Consider the following 17,808-nt stretch of genomic DNA (forward strand, 5'->3'; position numbering starts at 1 on the left):
AGCAGAATTGTTGTTGTTGTTATTATTATTATCATCATTTTTTAATTATGTACAGTATGTACTTGCTTCTGTTTTTTAACCATTTGTTATATAACCTATTATTATTATTATTATTATTATTATTATTATTATTATTATTACTACCTTTCTTCTATATTTTACCAATTTGACATCGTGTTGTGGCACTTTGTGGTGAATTTTGCCCCATTAATAAAGGTATATTATTATTATTGTTGTTGTTGTTATACGCCACCTACAGCTTTTTCAGCTTGTTCATGGCTACAGCTGCATTACACGTTTAACAGACGAGTCACAGACGTGTTATGTTGCCTCTACAGAACCCGCAGACTGTGGGTGCAGGGTATGGAAGTGTACGGGTGCTGGATCCCCACTCCTCGCCACATGGAGGCGCCGCAGGCCCGCAGTCCCGCGTCCCACTCGCTCGCTTGTGAGCGCATAACAAAAAGAGAAAAGAAGTACCGGAGCCGTTAGAGGAACGAGGGGCTCCAGTTTGAATCGCTGCAGCTCAGATGCTCGCTGTGCGGGCGGTGGAGGGAGCCGTAGCCTGAATGGAGCGGAGCGCACAACTTCTCTCCAGTGTTCACCCTCACCGCGCCGCCGCCGCCGCTGCTGCTGCTGGAGTTTCCTCTAGGATTTTCTCCCTGTGACAAAAACCAGCTGGACTTTAACTCTTCTTTCCGCCAACATGTGTCCAGCTGCATTGCTACTGATGCTGGCCGTCGGGATCTACGCAGACAGCATGGAAGGACCAACAGGTAAGCGAAGGGAATCAGACATGTTTTAGACGTGGGTTTGAAATGAGCTCCGAGCACCTGTAAAGCTCCCGGTGCAAAGTTTCTGATGTAAAGTTGTTCGACCTGCTTGTCTTGTCTTATGTGTGGGAGTCGTGTTCGCATCTCCTCATATCCCTGTTTCCTCAACTTCCAAAGTTGCATCTGGCTTCATTCAACGGTGCTAACTTTGTGCCTCTTTACGCGCAGGGAAACGTGAAATACGTCCTCGCATCCCGGTCTGAGAAGAACCGTGTCAGTTGTGTTTGCAGGAGATCTCCTCTGCAGAGTTATCAGACAGGACCTCTCTCCATTCTCCCTCTATGTCTCTCTATCTCTCTCTTAACTGTCATGTCCTCACTGTCCACTAAACATCCCACACCGTGTAAATCACACCCGGGTGATGATGCCATCCCTCTTTGGATATTCTTTCTTTTTCCAAATTTAATGTTGTATTGCTGATGCACAGGAAACGAGCTGCACACGGGGCTGCGTGTTAATAAGACTTGATGGAGCATTTTGCGTAATAGTGTTTGTGGAGCAGGGGGGGTAATTTGGCTCGGCGTGCAAGCAGAGCCATCTGGGGGAAAAACTTTCAGGGTGAACAAATCAAGGAGGCGTGTGTGTTTTCCACCGCAACAGAGCAATGCAGCGGGGATGACTTAGTAATCCAAGTGTAGTGCCCCACATAACAGCACAGTGTGTGTGTGTGTGTGTGTGTGTGTGTGTGTGTGTGTGTGTGTGTGTGTGTGTGTGTGTGTGTGTGTGTGTGTGTGTGTGTGTGTGTGTGTGTGTGTGTGTGTGTGTGTGTGTGTGTGTGTGTGTGTGTGTGTGTGTGTGTGTGTGTGTCTCTTTTTGCCTGTTCAACATCTAAACGGCTGAAGCAGTTTCTGAAGATTTCTCTAAAATCTCCCCCCCCCCACCGCCTCATCTTTTGAGGTATGTTTTGGGGGGGGAAATACAGTTGCAAGAAAGAGATGTCCCAGCGGTCACACCCTGTCAAGCTGGTCTCAAGTGAAAGGGCCAGCTGGTTTATTCCAGGAACGCTCTGCGAAGGAGCATGTGCACGTTGAAGCTCTGGTATATATATATATACTGGTTCATGGGTGTCGGTTACACAGCCACCAGAAGCAGTTGCTCGAACAGACGCGCGGAGAACCACTCCCTGCTCTCCAGGATCAAACTGGTCCTGAAGGCAAGATTTGATGCAACAAGCCAACTGTCTAATGAGCTCACAGACAACAACACAGGGGGACGTCTCATCACCATTTGGCTTTAATTCAGGTTATTTGTCGGAAATGAATTATGTTGTCAATAATGGAAGCAGAAGGAACAGATGAAGCTGCTCCTAATATTGTTTCTGGCGTCGAGCTGAAATGTGTGGTATTATCAAATCGTCGGTTGTCATGTTTTATCTCTAAATATTTCTTTCATCTCCACACATTTCTGCTTTTCTTTGACAGTTTTACATCTGTGTCTTCATCAAAGGAGTGTTGTCATTATCAGGGAGTTTCCAGATTTCACAGTTGGTCAGAAAAAAATTGAAAAACAAAAATTTCCGGTGTCTTGTTTCGTCCCACCAACTGCTCAGAAGACATTCACTTTACTGTCATAGGAGAATAAGCAAATACAATGTTTTTCCCACATGAGAAGCTGAAGCCAAATCCTTTTTGACATTGCCTCTTAATTAAAAAAGGACTCGTACTTAATATACACATGCACAGTAATTTCTTGCATTAGGACTAATTAATTAATTGTGCTGCCATTATTTGAACAAAGGAAAACGCTACACATTTCAAACTGTAATGACTTGTTCAGTGTCAAAGTGTACATTCTATAAGGGACCATTTGAAGCAGGTTACCCTTTAATCCAGCAGAGGAAGCTCCGTAAAATTCTTTGTCGACGTGATCTTTTTCTTGTTGATCCTGTTGACCAATCAGTAAACTAAGCTAATTAATAATAGAGGAGGAAAACGATAGTGAGCAAAGCGCGGCCGCTAATCCATTCAGAACAGTGTTGTATACGTTTTTCATTTTCTTCACTGTAGAGGGTAACAAAGATGAGATAATGCTGTCGGCTGAACGGCTCGGCAGCAGCTCCCTCTCCAGTGATAAGGAACCCGGGGAGGCCCCTGCTGGCTGTCTACCAAACACCCAGCCGAGCGGGGCAGAGTCAGGTGGACAAACTTGTCTGATGGATTTTCATGCAGGGGAAATATAAAGATCTCAACCTGGGAGGGATGAACAACGTTGGAATTAGTTTAAACAAATCATGTGCCAATTCAATTTCATTTCAGGGAAAAAATCATTTGGAATTGCTCCAATCACGGCTGTTGCTTTGGTATTTATAGAAATAAACAGGACCGAAGGTATCGTATATGAACACCAAACATTTTACCGTAACATTTTGAATTTAAAGACATTCATTGCTTTAGAAATAGAGAAGTTCATCTAAATAATATAATATAGTATAATAATTATGCATAAAACAATTAAAACACATAAATTCCAGGGTTCAAATCAGTAAAAACAACACAACATATTCGACACAAGAATAGTTAAAAAGTATAATGGTAAATGGTGTGTGTGTATATAGCGCTTTACAGGTTTTATGCCATTCACCAAATCACACACACGTTCATACGGTGCATCTATTTGCAGCACTTGTGAGAGAACGACACAAACACTAGGGGTGATTTGAGGTTCCGTATATATATCCGCTGACCCTCTGGTTAAAATGTGCAAATATGATGATGCTTTTCATAAAGCAAAGCTATGGGCAGCCACAGTTGGAAGGCATCATGGTGAACAGTTGTTTTGAAAGGGTCACCACATGTGGATGCTTGGAAATACAACCATGGGGCACCCTGACGAGCGGTCAACCCTTGTTGGGCTTGGATATAAAACAGTCGGTGCGTTTGTTTTGATGTGCATCACATCACCGGTTGAGTGTTGTACCACTGCATGCTTCAGACACACTTTGCCTGGCAGTTGAAAAGTATGCAGGTTTCTAGTACACAGCTCTCCCTCTAGGTAAAAACTGACATCGTGCGACAGGATCTGAGGGCGTTGAAGTGTAAACAGTTGCCTTTTGCTGCATTTTGGGTGGTGTCAACAAGTGGTGTCACTTTCGAGCAGCTTTTAATTTTGAAATAAACATGAGGAAATGCAGTGGCGCCCTCGCCGTGTACTTTTGCTGTGTTCGAGCAACTGCTCCGGTAGCAAAGGGAAGGGCCTGTGTGTGGCTGCACGAGCAGGTCCCTGTTCCTCCGCTCCATGGTTTCACCTACAGAATTTGTGATTGCCGAGGTGAAACCTGGCATGTTGTTTAAGTGCACCCCGTCCCCTGTTAGCGAGGGCTCCGAGGCTAATTCAATCTTGAAATGAAACCATGTGAGCAAACCCCAACGCCCGACACGCAGCTCCAGACAATCCCCGACTGGAGGTGGGAAAGGAGGTGAGTTTGAACAGACCACACTGAAATGGGCACCGACACAAAAAGGTGGACTTTCATGGGCTTCTGTGAGGAAGTTAGAGAGGGTCCTCGGTGTGTAGTGGTGTTGATTTGGCTCAGTGTTAATCCAACAAAAAACAGCCACACACACACACACACACCTCTCCTAGGGCAAATGGAGGCTGCAAACGGGGAAAATGGAGCGTGTGCTCACACAAAATGTAATGATGAAATGTGGTTGTTCTGGAGGAAATAACACGATTCTTTAATAGAACAACGGCGGATTGCATAATGGCTACACGCTGTTCAAGAAAATGTCTACACTCTGCAATTATAGTTCTTGACAATGAGATGGCAAAGGAACGAGGTTATCGCTACATCCATTTTATAGAAGAAGAAAAATCACAAAAATGTATCACCAGGTCAGATCGTTTATCAGACACTTACAAGCCCTCAGAGCCGTGCGACTGCCTTCAGGGGCAACGGACCAAAGAATCCTGCTCTAATTGTCTGTTTGGCTGAAGAAAAATGGATGCAATTAAGCTTGAAATTCATAAAAATTACCGATTTTGAAATGATGAAGTACAGCCCATATTTATCTTTGCACCTTCTGCGATAAAGATTGCATTTAACAATCCCTCTACACGAGCCTGTTTTTCTTCAGTTTATATAGACTATTAAATGGCGCAGGCATCAAATGTTTGGAAAAGTTCAATCAGTAAAAGCAGCATGACCGGCCGAGCCAATGAGAGCAAACCAGGCCGGCTGAGGTGAAAGTCAATAAAGCCTTTCCTTTCATATATTCCACCACTTTGATGGCTTTTGAAAGATTGTAATTGCCTCTGGTGGCAGTTGACAGTCATTGTGTCTGTCTCCGGGAGTGTTACTGACAGTGTGGCTAAAGCTGGGCTCAGGCTGAAAGAAAGTTTTAAAGTCCTAACTGATTCTGCAGTCGTGTTGCATCACGCACATCAGGAGAAACTTCACAGATGTTCTCCTCTCGAAGCGTAAACGTGCACACACTTCAGGATTAGAAAATAATGGTGCATCACGCACAACAGGATGTTATTTCTGAGACTATTGTGCCAGAGTGAGCAATCGGGGAGCAATGCACCATATCATGATGTGAACGTAATGGAAAACACTGGTGCAGCAACTTGTTTACTTTGTAGTTGGACAACTCAAAAGGTGAAGGATAAATGAGCCTGGGTGGGAACATGTGTGGGTTGTTCTTTAGCGAGAACTGGAGGTGAGATTTTAAAAGTCAACTTGAACGTCTGTAACATGTTTTCCTTTGTTTAGCAAAACCTGGTGAGTCTTTAAGGTTTAAGTCTGGACCTGTAAAACCTCACCTCACCAGATACATCTCAGCTGAACATCTGGATTGTCGTGTGCAGTGAATTAGGGACAAATTGGCCTGAATTTCCTGTTGAAAAGTTGAAAGCAGTTTAAAAGAAAGCCATCCCTTAATGTTTTGACGGCAAAAACAATAATTCAAGTTGAAATAAATAGTAGCTGTGATATCTGTGTCTTGTTAAAAAAAACTACAGGAACTTATTTAAACTGATCAATCTTTTTTGGTTGATTGCAACATTAGTTTTTACCAAAAGAACAAAACTTTACCTTCAAATTTTCATGAAATTTCCAATGTTTCATCTATGGAGTTAAAGGAGTAACAGGAATTTAAACAGCGTCATCATGTGAGCTGTTTCTGAGGGAAACAAAATCTGCACGTTACCGAGGAGCTAATGGTCAAGTGCATGATGGGCAGAGTTAACTAGTCACCCTCATTCACATTGATTGGATATATTTCTGTAACTGCTGCAGAGTACAAGATCAGTCTTCAAAAAAAACTTTTACTTTTGACAGGAAGAGGCAGAGTGAGGCGGAAGAAGAAAACATTATCCACGCGGAAGATAAATCAAAAGTTTAACATTAATGTCGAATTCAAGGGGAAATGTATTTTACCAGTTCTAAAAGCAGAGAGTCGGTTGAAAGATGTGTTTTTAACTATTTTAAATAAAAAATGACACAAGCAAATAAACAGAGGTGAAAATTCTCCTCATACATGGACGTGCCAGTTAAGCACAATGTACATTTGTGCTTTTAATTTAGCAATATAATATAATAATTAATTACCATTCTTTGATCACTCGTCTTAGTATTGTTGTCCTATTTCAGTTACTGTGTGTGTGCGTGTGTTGCAGTGCGTGTGTGTTTGTGTGTGTCCTCCTTTAATCCCGTCCAGCTGTTGTTGCATAAACCGTCTGCAGACGTCTCTGGAGCTGATCTGGGCTGTGCAATTAAAATGAAGCAACGTACCCAACTACTTTTCTTTTTGAGATATTGACAAAGTAATGTCAGATGCCCAACACTGATTTGTTTCCTCTGATTATCTTGATTATTGAATCCAGCTCATTGTTCAGCCGGGCCTGAAGCCACACGACGGTCATTGATAGCGGTAGTTGTCAGACCGCCCTCCAAAGGTTATCTCCTCATGCACCATGCCTGTGACAGTTATCTACCAGGGCTGTGCTGCCGCGTGCACGTGCCTGTCACCACTCTGTGTGGTAAATGGAGCTGACAGCGCTGTGGCGTCTTGGCCCGGACCCACGAGGCATCTTGGAGGAGAGCGGCAGCACCGGTACTGCCTCTCCAGGTGTTAGGAACGTGTTGTTTTTCCCCCCATCGACAACAAATCATTATTGAACAGATGGAGGCGTGCCAGCAGGCGCCGCTCTGCCTGCCAGGCTGAACGCTAAACAAGGTTTAGACAATAAAATGGAATTTGCTCAGTTTTAGACATCCTCACGTGTTGCCGAACGCCTGGGCTGGTCTTCTCTTTACATTACTTTCAAGGAAATGGCTTGGGTGTGTGATTGCTGTTGCTTACTCTATACAGCTTTCGGGTTTTATTTCAGCAAGCTATATAACGATCTGCAGGATGAAACGTTTCGTGAAATCAGTGAAATAGTCGAGGGGAATGAGTTCATGTAGCGTGAATGCCTCAGCTGCTTGAGAATCAGCTATTGGTGGAATTTGGATTTAGCAATTTGCTGTCTGCTGCAGGCGTGCAGGTAATGCAGAGTGCTGCTAATTCTATGTTTTCTACAATCTCAGAGACGTGCCCTGCTGAAAAGTGTAAAGCATCCAACCATCCAAAGCATTTCAACCCCAAATCAGGGAGCTTGTAAGTAATTCCTTTGGAAAGGCTTCTTCTCTGCCCGCCTCCACCCTCTCTGTTCTTCACTTTAAGTGCTCGCCCTGTGCTAGAGATCATGTCTCAAATTGTCCACGGCGCACTGAGGGTGCTGGGATGATGCTTTGACAGCAGAGGCGTCGTTACCCGACTGCAGTGCACTGACAACAATATCTGTGTCTGGAAACACAGCATCTCTTAATTCCGCAACCAGCTCAAGAAAGAAAATATCATCAACTCGGCTTGAACGCTTATCTTGTCAAATCTAAAGGACCTTGAAGACATCTATTTGAAAACAGTTGAGCAGTGGTGGGTGAAAGCTGGCTGTGTTGTGCCGTTCCTTCGTAGCTTTGGCAGTGTTGGTTAAACTGCACTTAGGCTATGGAGTTTACTCCAACAGGTACACACAACCTGCTCTATGTACCTTTGGTGGACACTTCCTTCTCAAAAAGAATACAGAGTTGGAGACAATGACCGTCACCCTCATTTATGACATTCATCAATGATTTCAAATATTATTGTCACACATTTAGACGTACTGAAAATCTGGGAGATATCTTTCGGGAACTCGAGGTAACACTTTGTTTAAAGAAATGGTAAATGTTCTGTATTTATGTAGCACTTTTCTGGTCTTGATGACTGCTCAAAGCACTTTACAGTACCAAGACTGAGAATAATAATCCATACTCAGTGCAAAGTGAAGTCTGAAGCCCTGGGTCCTATTGCATTATAGGATATCATATGTAGTTTCAATATCAAGGAAATTGGTGCCACCGCTAGTGATTATCTCCATCATTTATTAATCTGCTGATTATTCTCTTGATTAATCATTGGGGTAAAGTGCCAGAGAATAGTGAAGTCCAAATTGGTTTCATGACGTCCTCTATGAGTCCTAATAGCAAAATTAGAAGACAAAGAAACTCAGAATGTCCTCATGGTTGATACCGTTGGAATATTTATATCTGGAAGGTTTTCTTGAAGGGTTTCTGTCAATCAACAGATCAATTAATCAAGTATTTGACTGATGCTTATTGGCACATCTTGCACAGTTTGTAGAAATAGTAGAAATGGCATTGATTTGTACTTAGTCCAAAATACTATTGACAGTTATTATATAGTGTTAGCCTTTAATGGAACATAGACCAGGTCTAGAAGTTCATGTCCTTTCTCAGGGATATTGGCTTTTATTATTCAGTACTGAGTATTAAACTGTCAGCTTCTGAAAATTGTCTTAGAATATCTGATTAGGAACTTTTTTTTTTGAGTCAGTTTCAGAATGTGTTTCATTTAGGAAAAGTTATTGTACTGCTGCTTGTCTTAAGATCACATTTAAAAATCTTTTGTTCATATTGTTTTTTTTCTGTTTTTCATATTTCTCAGTGTAAGATTGAAAAATGTCCAATTCTGGTATTTGCACCTAAACCTAAACTATCACATTGGCCCTAACCATAGTAAGTAGGAGTGGAGACAGCAGGGAAAGTGGGTACAACAGAAAAGTACTTTGGAGCCCAGGAATGCACTCAACATCACACACTGATGATAGATAACAGCGTTTGAGGGAGGATCCTCCCTTTCAAGGGTAATTCACCCTGTGCTTTCGAAATCTTTGCTCTCAGCACTGGGCCGATGTGTTTGGAATGGCAGGTGAGACTGATGATGTAGACTCCTGCTGGTTGTAGCTATGTCTGTGTCCTCGTATTAATGATGGGTTGGACACAGAGGAGAGATATGGAGGAGCATGACTGTTCTGCAGTGACGGCTGCTTGTCCATTTAGTCCAGTCCTGCTCTCCGTCAGACTCTGCTGCCACCGCTGTTGCCTCTCAGATTTGTCACCGCCGCTGACAGCCAACCATGAATAATCTTCATGAATATTCCTCCGTCGCTTCTGCTGACCATTTGTTTACACTGTGCTGGTGAATCAATTGTCCAAGCGGTTCCTAGGCCATGGAACCTGTGGTCAGACCTGTCACTACTGATTGCAGGTTGACGGCGGCGGAGAGGAAACTGTTGCTCGGTTATCGCTGCAGCGCGAGATGGCAGAACAGCAGATTCAGCCGACGTGGGTCAGAGTCCTGCCACGGGGTAATTTTGTGGCGGTGCTTTCAGCAAGTGTCACTTCAGATTGAGATGACATCTGTGGCCAAACTGCGGGAACTGCATTTCTCTCGCTTCCTTTCCTCAATGCAGCTTCTAGGGCAAAATAACTGCACCCAGCCAAAAGCTTTGGAGCTCTGCTTCCTCCTCCTCAACTATTTATCTCCCCGAGTTTCCCTCTTGGGGCTCACATGTTTACTCCCCCGTGTCATTAATGTAGAACACCACAGTGCTGATAAAGTCAAGTTAGATTAACTGCCAAACTACAAACTCCTACTTTTATCCTTCCCCTCGTTTTTGTAAGGTAAAAAAAGGAAAGAAAATAGTGATATGGAGCAAGACCCTGGGTGTGAAAGTCCCAGGGTAGCTGTAGATATTACGTTTAAAAGTAGGCGTTTAAAGTTATCAAACCTGTGGGCCTCCGAACGTCCCTGTGGCACACAAGAGATATTAAAAGTTGAAGGGAAAGTTGAGTGAAAAAAAAGTTAAATTATGAAATAATGTGACATGTCCCTTAACGGAGTGAACAAGGGCACTGCAGCAGAGCCTGTTCACCCCTGTCAAGGTTACCAGTGACCCTCCTGTGCACAGCAGGGGAGGGTTATGCAGCATGAGCAGCAGCACCTGTGTGTCTTCTGTCACTGCGGGACATCCTCAGCACCTCCGTCTTCACTTCCTCTTACTCTAATGTCAATTTGAATAAATGCCACAGAACAAAATCCAGAGAATTTGATTTTGTTAGCCTTTTACGCATGCACAAAGCAGCAGGAGGTTCTCTGCACAGACAAGCGTTCAGGACACTTGAAGTAAACTGTGGACTGATCAAGTCTTGGCTGATCTGCTATGGTCGGTATCAAGGGCCAACAAAAGTCGAGCAAACAAGATCAGTGCATCGTCATTCGTCAAGCATGAAGTTGTGCCGTATAAAGAATAAAAGAAAAGAACTGCATACTTTCCTAACCTCCACACACCTGCCAGAAAATGGTTATGCTTGTCAGATTATTGGTTTTGGAAGGTTACAACATAAATGGTCGGTCACGCCCCCCTCCATTCTAATTTCAGAAGGGAGGAGGGGGGTTCAGATGCTTCACAGGGACCTGACAGCAGCTTCCATTGATTGGGAGGAACTGTGCTGCAGGAAGAAACTGACTTTTCAAAGGTTTCGAAGCTAGATTAATCAACACTTGTAGTGTTGGCGTTTCCTGCTGGGAATTGAACCTTTAACCCCGGTGGGGTTAATGTCTTGCTCCCCTGTCTTGGCCCTCTTGCCTCCTCCATCTGTCCTTCTCCTTATTCTTTTTGGAAATGGCTTTTCAGCAAGTCATTTCTAACTAACTCAAAATAGATTTCACATTTTTGTTATGCTGGTCTCTTTGTCCTCTCCAACCTTCATTCTGTTTGGAGGGGCCACCTTGGCAGGGACACTAGACGATCGCACTGTTATGGAAGTTATAAGAAGCAATATCACCTGGGCTAGCATCTGCTGCTTTGGCCTTCCAAATGTCAACTGTATCAGTAGCGAGTACGGGGATTGTGGCCCCGTGGCCTCTGATAAACATAACGGATTACATTCATGAGCAAGGAGCTGACGGATCGCTCCCTGCATGAGAATGAGTGAGGTGCAGCATCTTTGCAATCACATGGGTGACGCATTACCGAGCCGAGGATGACTGGAATCATACAGCTCCAAAATCCTCATTCGGTTTTATGAGGTGTAGCACTGCCTCTGCCTCTGCCTCAACATAAGTTTGTGGTTTTTATAAGCTTGCCGCTACAGGAGGCTCTGAATCATTGATTCAATAGGCAAGACGCTCAAGTGTAGGCGCATCATCACAGGCGGAGGTGGAGGAAAAGAGGCAGAGAGTGAAGTGAGGGAAGTGGTAGAAGAGTGTGTGGAGCCCAAGAAGGGGGTAGGGGGATTATTGATGACATCGGTGGGGGCTGCAGGAAAAACAGCATGGAAGTCAGCTGGTGGTTGGCTTTCCGTCTGTGTTGCAACTTTGCGCACCACCCTTTCACCCCCCCAGCGTCTGATCTACCAGACCGGAGCCGGGTTGAAAGTGACTCGGGGGGGAGGCGTCTCCAGATCGGCCACCAAACATGTGTGTCCCTGCGCCCTCCTGGCCTGTACACCCCTAATCTTAGCATCAATGGAGTCTGAGCAGATGGCGCTGTGGCCGGGGTCACCGGGCCCACACACAATACTAACAGGCCATGAGAGGATGATGACGCTGGCCCAGACACTGGAGGGATGAAGCAGACATGACCTGTGTAGACATTAAAAACAAATCTACTTTGTTTGCCCTTGCATGAGGCAACAGTTGACATATGTTGTTTGTGAGTTGGTTTAAACACAGCCTCCTGTATATTGACCTAGAAAAGTGATAAGAGCAGCAGAAGGCTTTACTCCAAACAGCTGCACTGGTTGATCTTTATATGATTATCTTTATTTTTTTTACTCTTTGTTTCATGAAGAGGCTCCTTTGTTGGCGTTAATGTTTTGAATTACCTAAGAAAATGATCTGCCACAGGAGGAGCTATGGCTCTGAAGGAGATAGGTTACTGATGGGGTTGTTGAATACAAATTACTTTAGAATCAATTTGGCCACTGGTAGTCAGTTTAATGTGGTATTCCACATTCAGGCAATATTATTGCACAGAGGTAACAACAATATTGGTCTGATTATTCTGTAAAACTATATAGCGGGTCCTCCTGCAGTAGCCACAGATTCTGTTCCGATCCTCCCCTTGTCTGCCTGTCCTCTCCCAATTTTACAGTTCCACTGTAATATTTACTTTTAAATAGTGTTAAATATACAGAGATAAGCAACACCTGCAGGAAAAAAAAGAAACGGGTCAAAAACCATAAAAGTGTATAGCGGTTTTGAAGACAATTCGTAACATGCATTTTAAGTTGAAGGTTGAAGCCATTTGTTTGAGTGCGAGGATCCAGGGGATTTCCCAGCTTTGTTCATTTCAGAAACTTCAGCCCCGAACTCTCATAAACTCCATTCATGTCCGACGATTGATGATCAGACTGTCAGACTTCATACAATTCCCTCCGTCCCTCAAATAACATACATAGTAAATTCAGAAGTATCTGCCACTACCGGTAAACAAACTGTGACGTGTAAAATCTATCAATCTATGTTAAATCTATGAATTGATTAAGTAACATTAGTTGCTGTGTAACAGACAGAATTAATATAACTGCGTCATCAGCATATCTGTTTCCTTGAGTCCGGTCTTCAGGTCTATTTTTTTGTAGTTACTGGGCCTAAAAATGTAGGTAGAGCAAGGTGTTGTCAGCATAACTGTGAGAGAAATATTTTAGCTATGGATGATGTGGCTTTAAGCGAACATTATAAATGAAGAAAAGGTTGGGACCAAGTATCAAACCTTGGGGGGGAGACGGGAAAGGGCTGCTGCAAGAGGTTAATACAATTTCCTGAGTCAGCTGCCATAAGGTCATTTTTTATTTCTAGTTATGCAAATGTCCTTCTTGACATCCAGATTCCTTGCTGCTTCTATTAGAATCCCAGGTTAGGTGCCACTAAAGGTATCATTCACTTCAGTGCACTAAAGATCAGGGAGCGGTTTCAGCCGCCCCGGTCCGGTCAGTGGAGGAGAGGAATGCATATGTAGAACAATGTATGACATGTTTGTCATTGTCACTCCTAAGGGACGGTTTGCACATAAATTGCCTCTGCCTGAATCTGTCCAGCCACGCCCATGCGGTTCTGTAGCAAGTCCCAGACATCTCCAATTAATTGCACACAAAAGTAGGCTAGGTATTGTTTTCATATCCCCCCCCCCCCCACATCTCCCCCTTCTCTCCCATCCACCTTCCACTCAGCCACTCTGTCACCCACTTTCTGCCAGACCGGAAGACCTGTTGTTAATTAAACCTGCCAATCACAGAGAGAGGGAGAGGGGGAGAGAACAGGAGAGAACAGGAGGAAGGAGAGAGTCCTGTGCTTTTCAGAAATGGTTTCACAGCCGTTCTTGTTTTATGCTAATGGTATCAGGCACATCTTCGTTTTAGAGGCTGCAGCCGAGGACAGGAACAGTTGACTTAACAGTGTTTGTGTGTGAACGTGCGTACATGTGTGTGTACCTTGTCCCCACTTTGTACGCGCATGAGTGCATTTAGGGCGGGCTGCGCAATCATCACAGGAGGGGGGGCGTAGATTAGGAATGCTGTCAAAAGTGACATCTTTTTTTTTTTATTCTGTCAACAAAGAAAGGAACAGAGCTCAGGTAACGAGCTCTGTTGAACAATCCGACACAAGTATGAGTCTCCGCTGGCCTCCGTGTCCTTGCTGCATGGACAACGTCTTTGACCCTCACGTGTTGTCCGTCTTTAATTAAGAATCCGCTTGAGAGGGATTACAGTACAAATCAGAGTGAATCTGTAGAAGCCAAGAAGTGCGAGCAACTAAAGGAGGGGTTAGTTTGGCCGGCTGACTGGGCACAGTGTGGGTGGGGTTGGGCTATGGGGGGGTATTGAAGACGTTGGCTGCTATGCAAGGGAAGTGTTATCCTTGGGCTGGCCAGTATGTTTTTGGTGTGGTTACAGTAAATCATTACTTAAGCAGTGTCCTGGCTTATTAACTTGATTTGTTTGGGCCTAATTGGGTTGGAGGCACGCTTGAATTACTTACCTACTGCACCGCTTACTGCAGCACAGATGTAAGAATGCCCTGCAACACAACTTATCCTGTGGCCTTCGAAGAAAGTACACACTATCACAAAAGCGCAGACAGACACACATGCTTAGGTAAGGGGGAAAAAAGGCAAATGTGTACACTTTGGAGTGTTAAGAGTAAAATCTTTTTCTCCCCTCACATTTGTCTCACTAAAAGGTTTTTTTTATACGTTACGCTTGAACGACAAACCAGCACCATCATCATCACTGCTATATACAGTGTGTTATATCTGCTACAGCGGCTGCTGCTTTTAGTGCCACTTTAATTTCTACCACTACAACTAATATAATCACTGCCTTTGCTATAACTGCTATAACTGCTAATACTGCCACTGCAGCTGTTTCCCCTAGGTTTCTGGAGGGCTTAGGTGCTGTTGTGTGTGTGTGTGTGTTTGGGGGAGGGAGTTTGGGCATTGTGTGGAAATATGCAATTTCACATCATTTTGGACCATTAGCAGTGCAGTATTCATAAACAAGACGAGGGCATAACCTAGTACATGTCAAGACTGTGTATGGTCGATAAGCAAAACTGTTGAACTGCAATGCGTTAATTAATTTAGTAATGATGTCATTGCAGCGTATTTACATTCTGCCTAGTTTCGGAGGATTTCAGCCCATTATCTGTTCGCAGGTCAGTTCGATTAGAAAACAACACAGAGGGAGGTGGCAGGGAAAAGTCAATTCAATGTGTTGTTAAACCGATTCGGAAATTTGCGTTGACACAAACATCGCCTCCTGGTGATGTGTGGAGAAGTACAGCATTGCAGTGCACCTGGGAAAGCAGCTTTTTTCTGTCATACAGCCTACAGCCTCTGTCTGGGTAATACATGGCTGCTGATCCACCTCTCTGCCACTCACTGAATAGAGGAAATCGAGCTGTGACTATCGCTTGTGGGGAAGTACTAGAGACTTTCCTTAATGGAAAGTAGCCTAGGTTTGTTCCAGAACTCCTTAGATTTGTTGCTATAGCTGTGGAAAAATAATACTCATAGGGCCAGAAAATAGAAACTTGTCATACCATTTAAATTTAAACAAGAAAAACAACCAACAGGGAAACTCCTAAAACTCGTCCACCAGCACTTGGTGGACTAGTTGTATAACGTAATCAAAACATTTGGCATGTAGCGCAGAACAGCTTCTGTAGTACTGATCTGACTAAATCAGCCAGTTTCACCGTATCTCTGGGTTCCTGTCGACTCATATTTTAACTGCATTGAATATGGGTTTCTCTGAGGAGCTGACAAGACCACTGGACACCTGACTCAGAACTGACCTCTAGCTTTTTGCTGGTGCAACACAAGACCCCGTGGGCTTGTGGTAATTTTAATGACAGGGATCGCCAGAGGGAACCGGGGCCTGTTTGCTTTGCCCAGAAACTGGTTAGGCATCTTCGAGGAATCAAAAGGATGTGGGTGTTTACCTAGCCAGGGGCATGTATGAAAATGTCAGGTAATTGTCAGTGGATCTGTCGCTGAGATCATTACCACAAGTGCAGATGGGGATGTAAGCCTGTAGAGCTTTGACAGAAAAACAACCATTTCCCCAGCTCTTCTAAAGGCTTGGCAAGACGTTATAATCATTAGGTTGGTAGGGGCCCTTTCACTATCACTAAATTTGACAGTTGGTCTTAATGATGTTGACATTTCAAATATGCTTGGGAGAAAATGTTGTGGGGCGCAATCGCCCTCTCCCTTCATGTGATGAAAAACAAAATCACTGGCATGTGAAATTTGCGTGTTAGGGGAGGAGGAGGAGGGGAAGTGGTTGTAGCAGGAACTGGGAGGAGGGCACAAGTTTTTTTTCTAGTTGATTAGGCAGCTGAAATCATCCTTTGTGAAGGCCGCACAGGCAAGGGAGGAAGGCCTTTTGGGTTCATTGCTGCTGGATTGATGCGGGCGGGGCTTTGTTCTGGTCTCGGTTTCAGAGGCATGGGTCCATTCAGAGGCGAACCTGTAGGCTCCTGGATTTATTCCGGCCCAGTGGATAGTTGCGGCGGTGCTGGTGGGCTACGCTGGAGGATTTAAGCTCCTATCACAGCAGCAAAGCAGCATGCTTCTTGCAGGAAAAAAAAACTGAGAGCAGGGAAGCAAAACTGTGTACTCATTATCAGAGTCGACAGGAGGCTGAGACGCAGGGATGGACAGAGAGAGATTGCTGCAGAATGAGCTGAAGGAATAAAGAGTCACAGAATGAGATGGAGGAAGGAATAACGGAGCAGAAAGTTTGTGATGCCTCGGTAACAACATATCAGCTGCAGACTGAGGCACCACTGAAGAAGAGAGAGGAGAGGAGGAAACCAGGAAGATGAGATGCTACTTAGTAACTATGTGGATAGAGAGCCTGTTGTCCACTGTTCGGACACAGTGGAGGCACTGTCTGCAGCTGCATGGTCCCTGTGGTGGAGCTCCGTCAGCGGGGTAGTGTGTACGCACACACATATGCACACAGAGGAGTCACAGTAAAAGGAAGCTTCTCATTAATGTGCGCGACAACACAAGGCTCATTTCAGAGACTATTACATCCTGGTAAGAACTGCTCTTCTGTCAAGAGAGGGCAGGAGTCAGGACCGGTTTGTCATCTTTGTTTAGGTGCCACACTCAATGCAAGTGAAAGCAGTCCACGGATACTTAAAAACTGGGACTACCTAATTGCCCTTGTGGAAAACATCCTGTGCTGACTATCTTTACCTACAGAGTTAGCGAGAGAATGAGAGTGCAATCTATTTATTCTCCTGGCCCGCCGCTGTTTCGGCCTTCTTTCAAAACTTTGGAACACCCAAGGGAGACGCTTCATTATTGTAAACCAGGTGCGAGAGACAGGAAGCAGCATTGCGCGTACCCTGTAACTGTGACTGTCTGTACATGAGAGTTAACAATACCCTTTCTGACTTGAAGATGTGCTCACAGAGTTTTCTGGGGCATCTTCCCCCCAAGCGTGTTGCCCTCCAAGTCGCACAGTGTACCAAGAGTCTATCTTAAACGTAGACCTGATGCAGATACACGGCCATTTCATGGGGGAAGGCTGAATGGGCCTGTCTGCTGGCCGGCTGCAGGGTTACCGATGATGAATGGACAAACTCAAGGACTGTGTCCCCGAGTGGAGAGTTTTCCAGGAGTGTGCAGTGTGACCTTGGAGCAAACGTGAAGAAGATCCACAACCCTGGTCTGATTAATGATCTGTGGACCTGATCTCTCACCGGCAGGCTGCGTGGCTGGGGCAACACGGTGCAAATATGAGGCTGATGTATTGGTCTGATAATAAAGGCTTGTTGCTAAAAATATAATGATCAGACCGGTGCTGTGTCATCCACCTGTGGTGCGCTGAACATCATGCTGTCTTCATCAAAGAATTTTTTCTAAAATCCAAATGCAGTATCTCTATTGCCGGCAAGGTAAAAAAATACTTATTTTTGAAAGGCAGCCTGGTGAATTTCATCGACATCTGACAACAACATTACACAACATATGATTTTTAGTGCTGACTAAATGTATGATACGGGTAAATATCTCCTGTTTCATTTAAATCTTATTTTTGTCTCATCTAATTCTTCCATTTCATCTT

The 17,808-nt window shown here is 44.3% G+C and overlaps 1 protein-coding gene across 1 annotated transcript in view; it reads left to right on the forward strand.

The window, feature by feature from the left end:
• Positions 1 to 522: 522 nt before the first annotated feature.
• The window catches only part of ptprua (protein tyrosine phosphatase receptor type Ua), a 187,072-nt gene continuing 169,786 nt past the window's right edge, over positions 523 to 17,808 (forward strand). The window contains exon 1 of the mRNA XM_053446672.1: positions 523 to 776. Coding sequence (XP_053302647.1) covers positions 707 to 776 — 70 coding nt within the window. The 5' untranslated portion in view covers positions 523 to 706. The remainder of the gene's footprint in view (positions 777 to 17,808) is intronic.

Source organism: Pleuronectes platessa, chromosome 18 (assembly GCF_947347685.1).
Source record: "Pleuronectes platessa chromosome 18, fPlePla1.1, whole genome shotgun sequence".
Lineage (NCBI taxonomy): Eukaryota > Metazoa > Chordata > Actinopteri > Pleuronectiformes > Pleuronectidae > Pleuronectes > Pleuronectes platessa.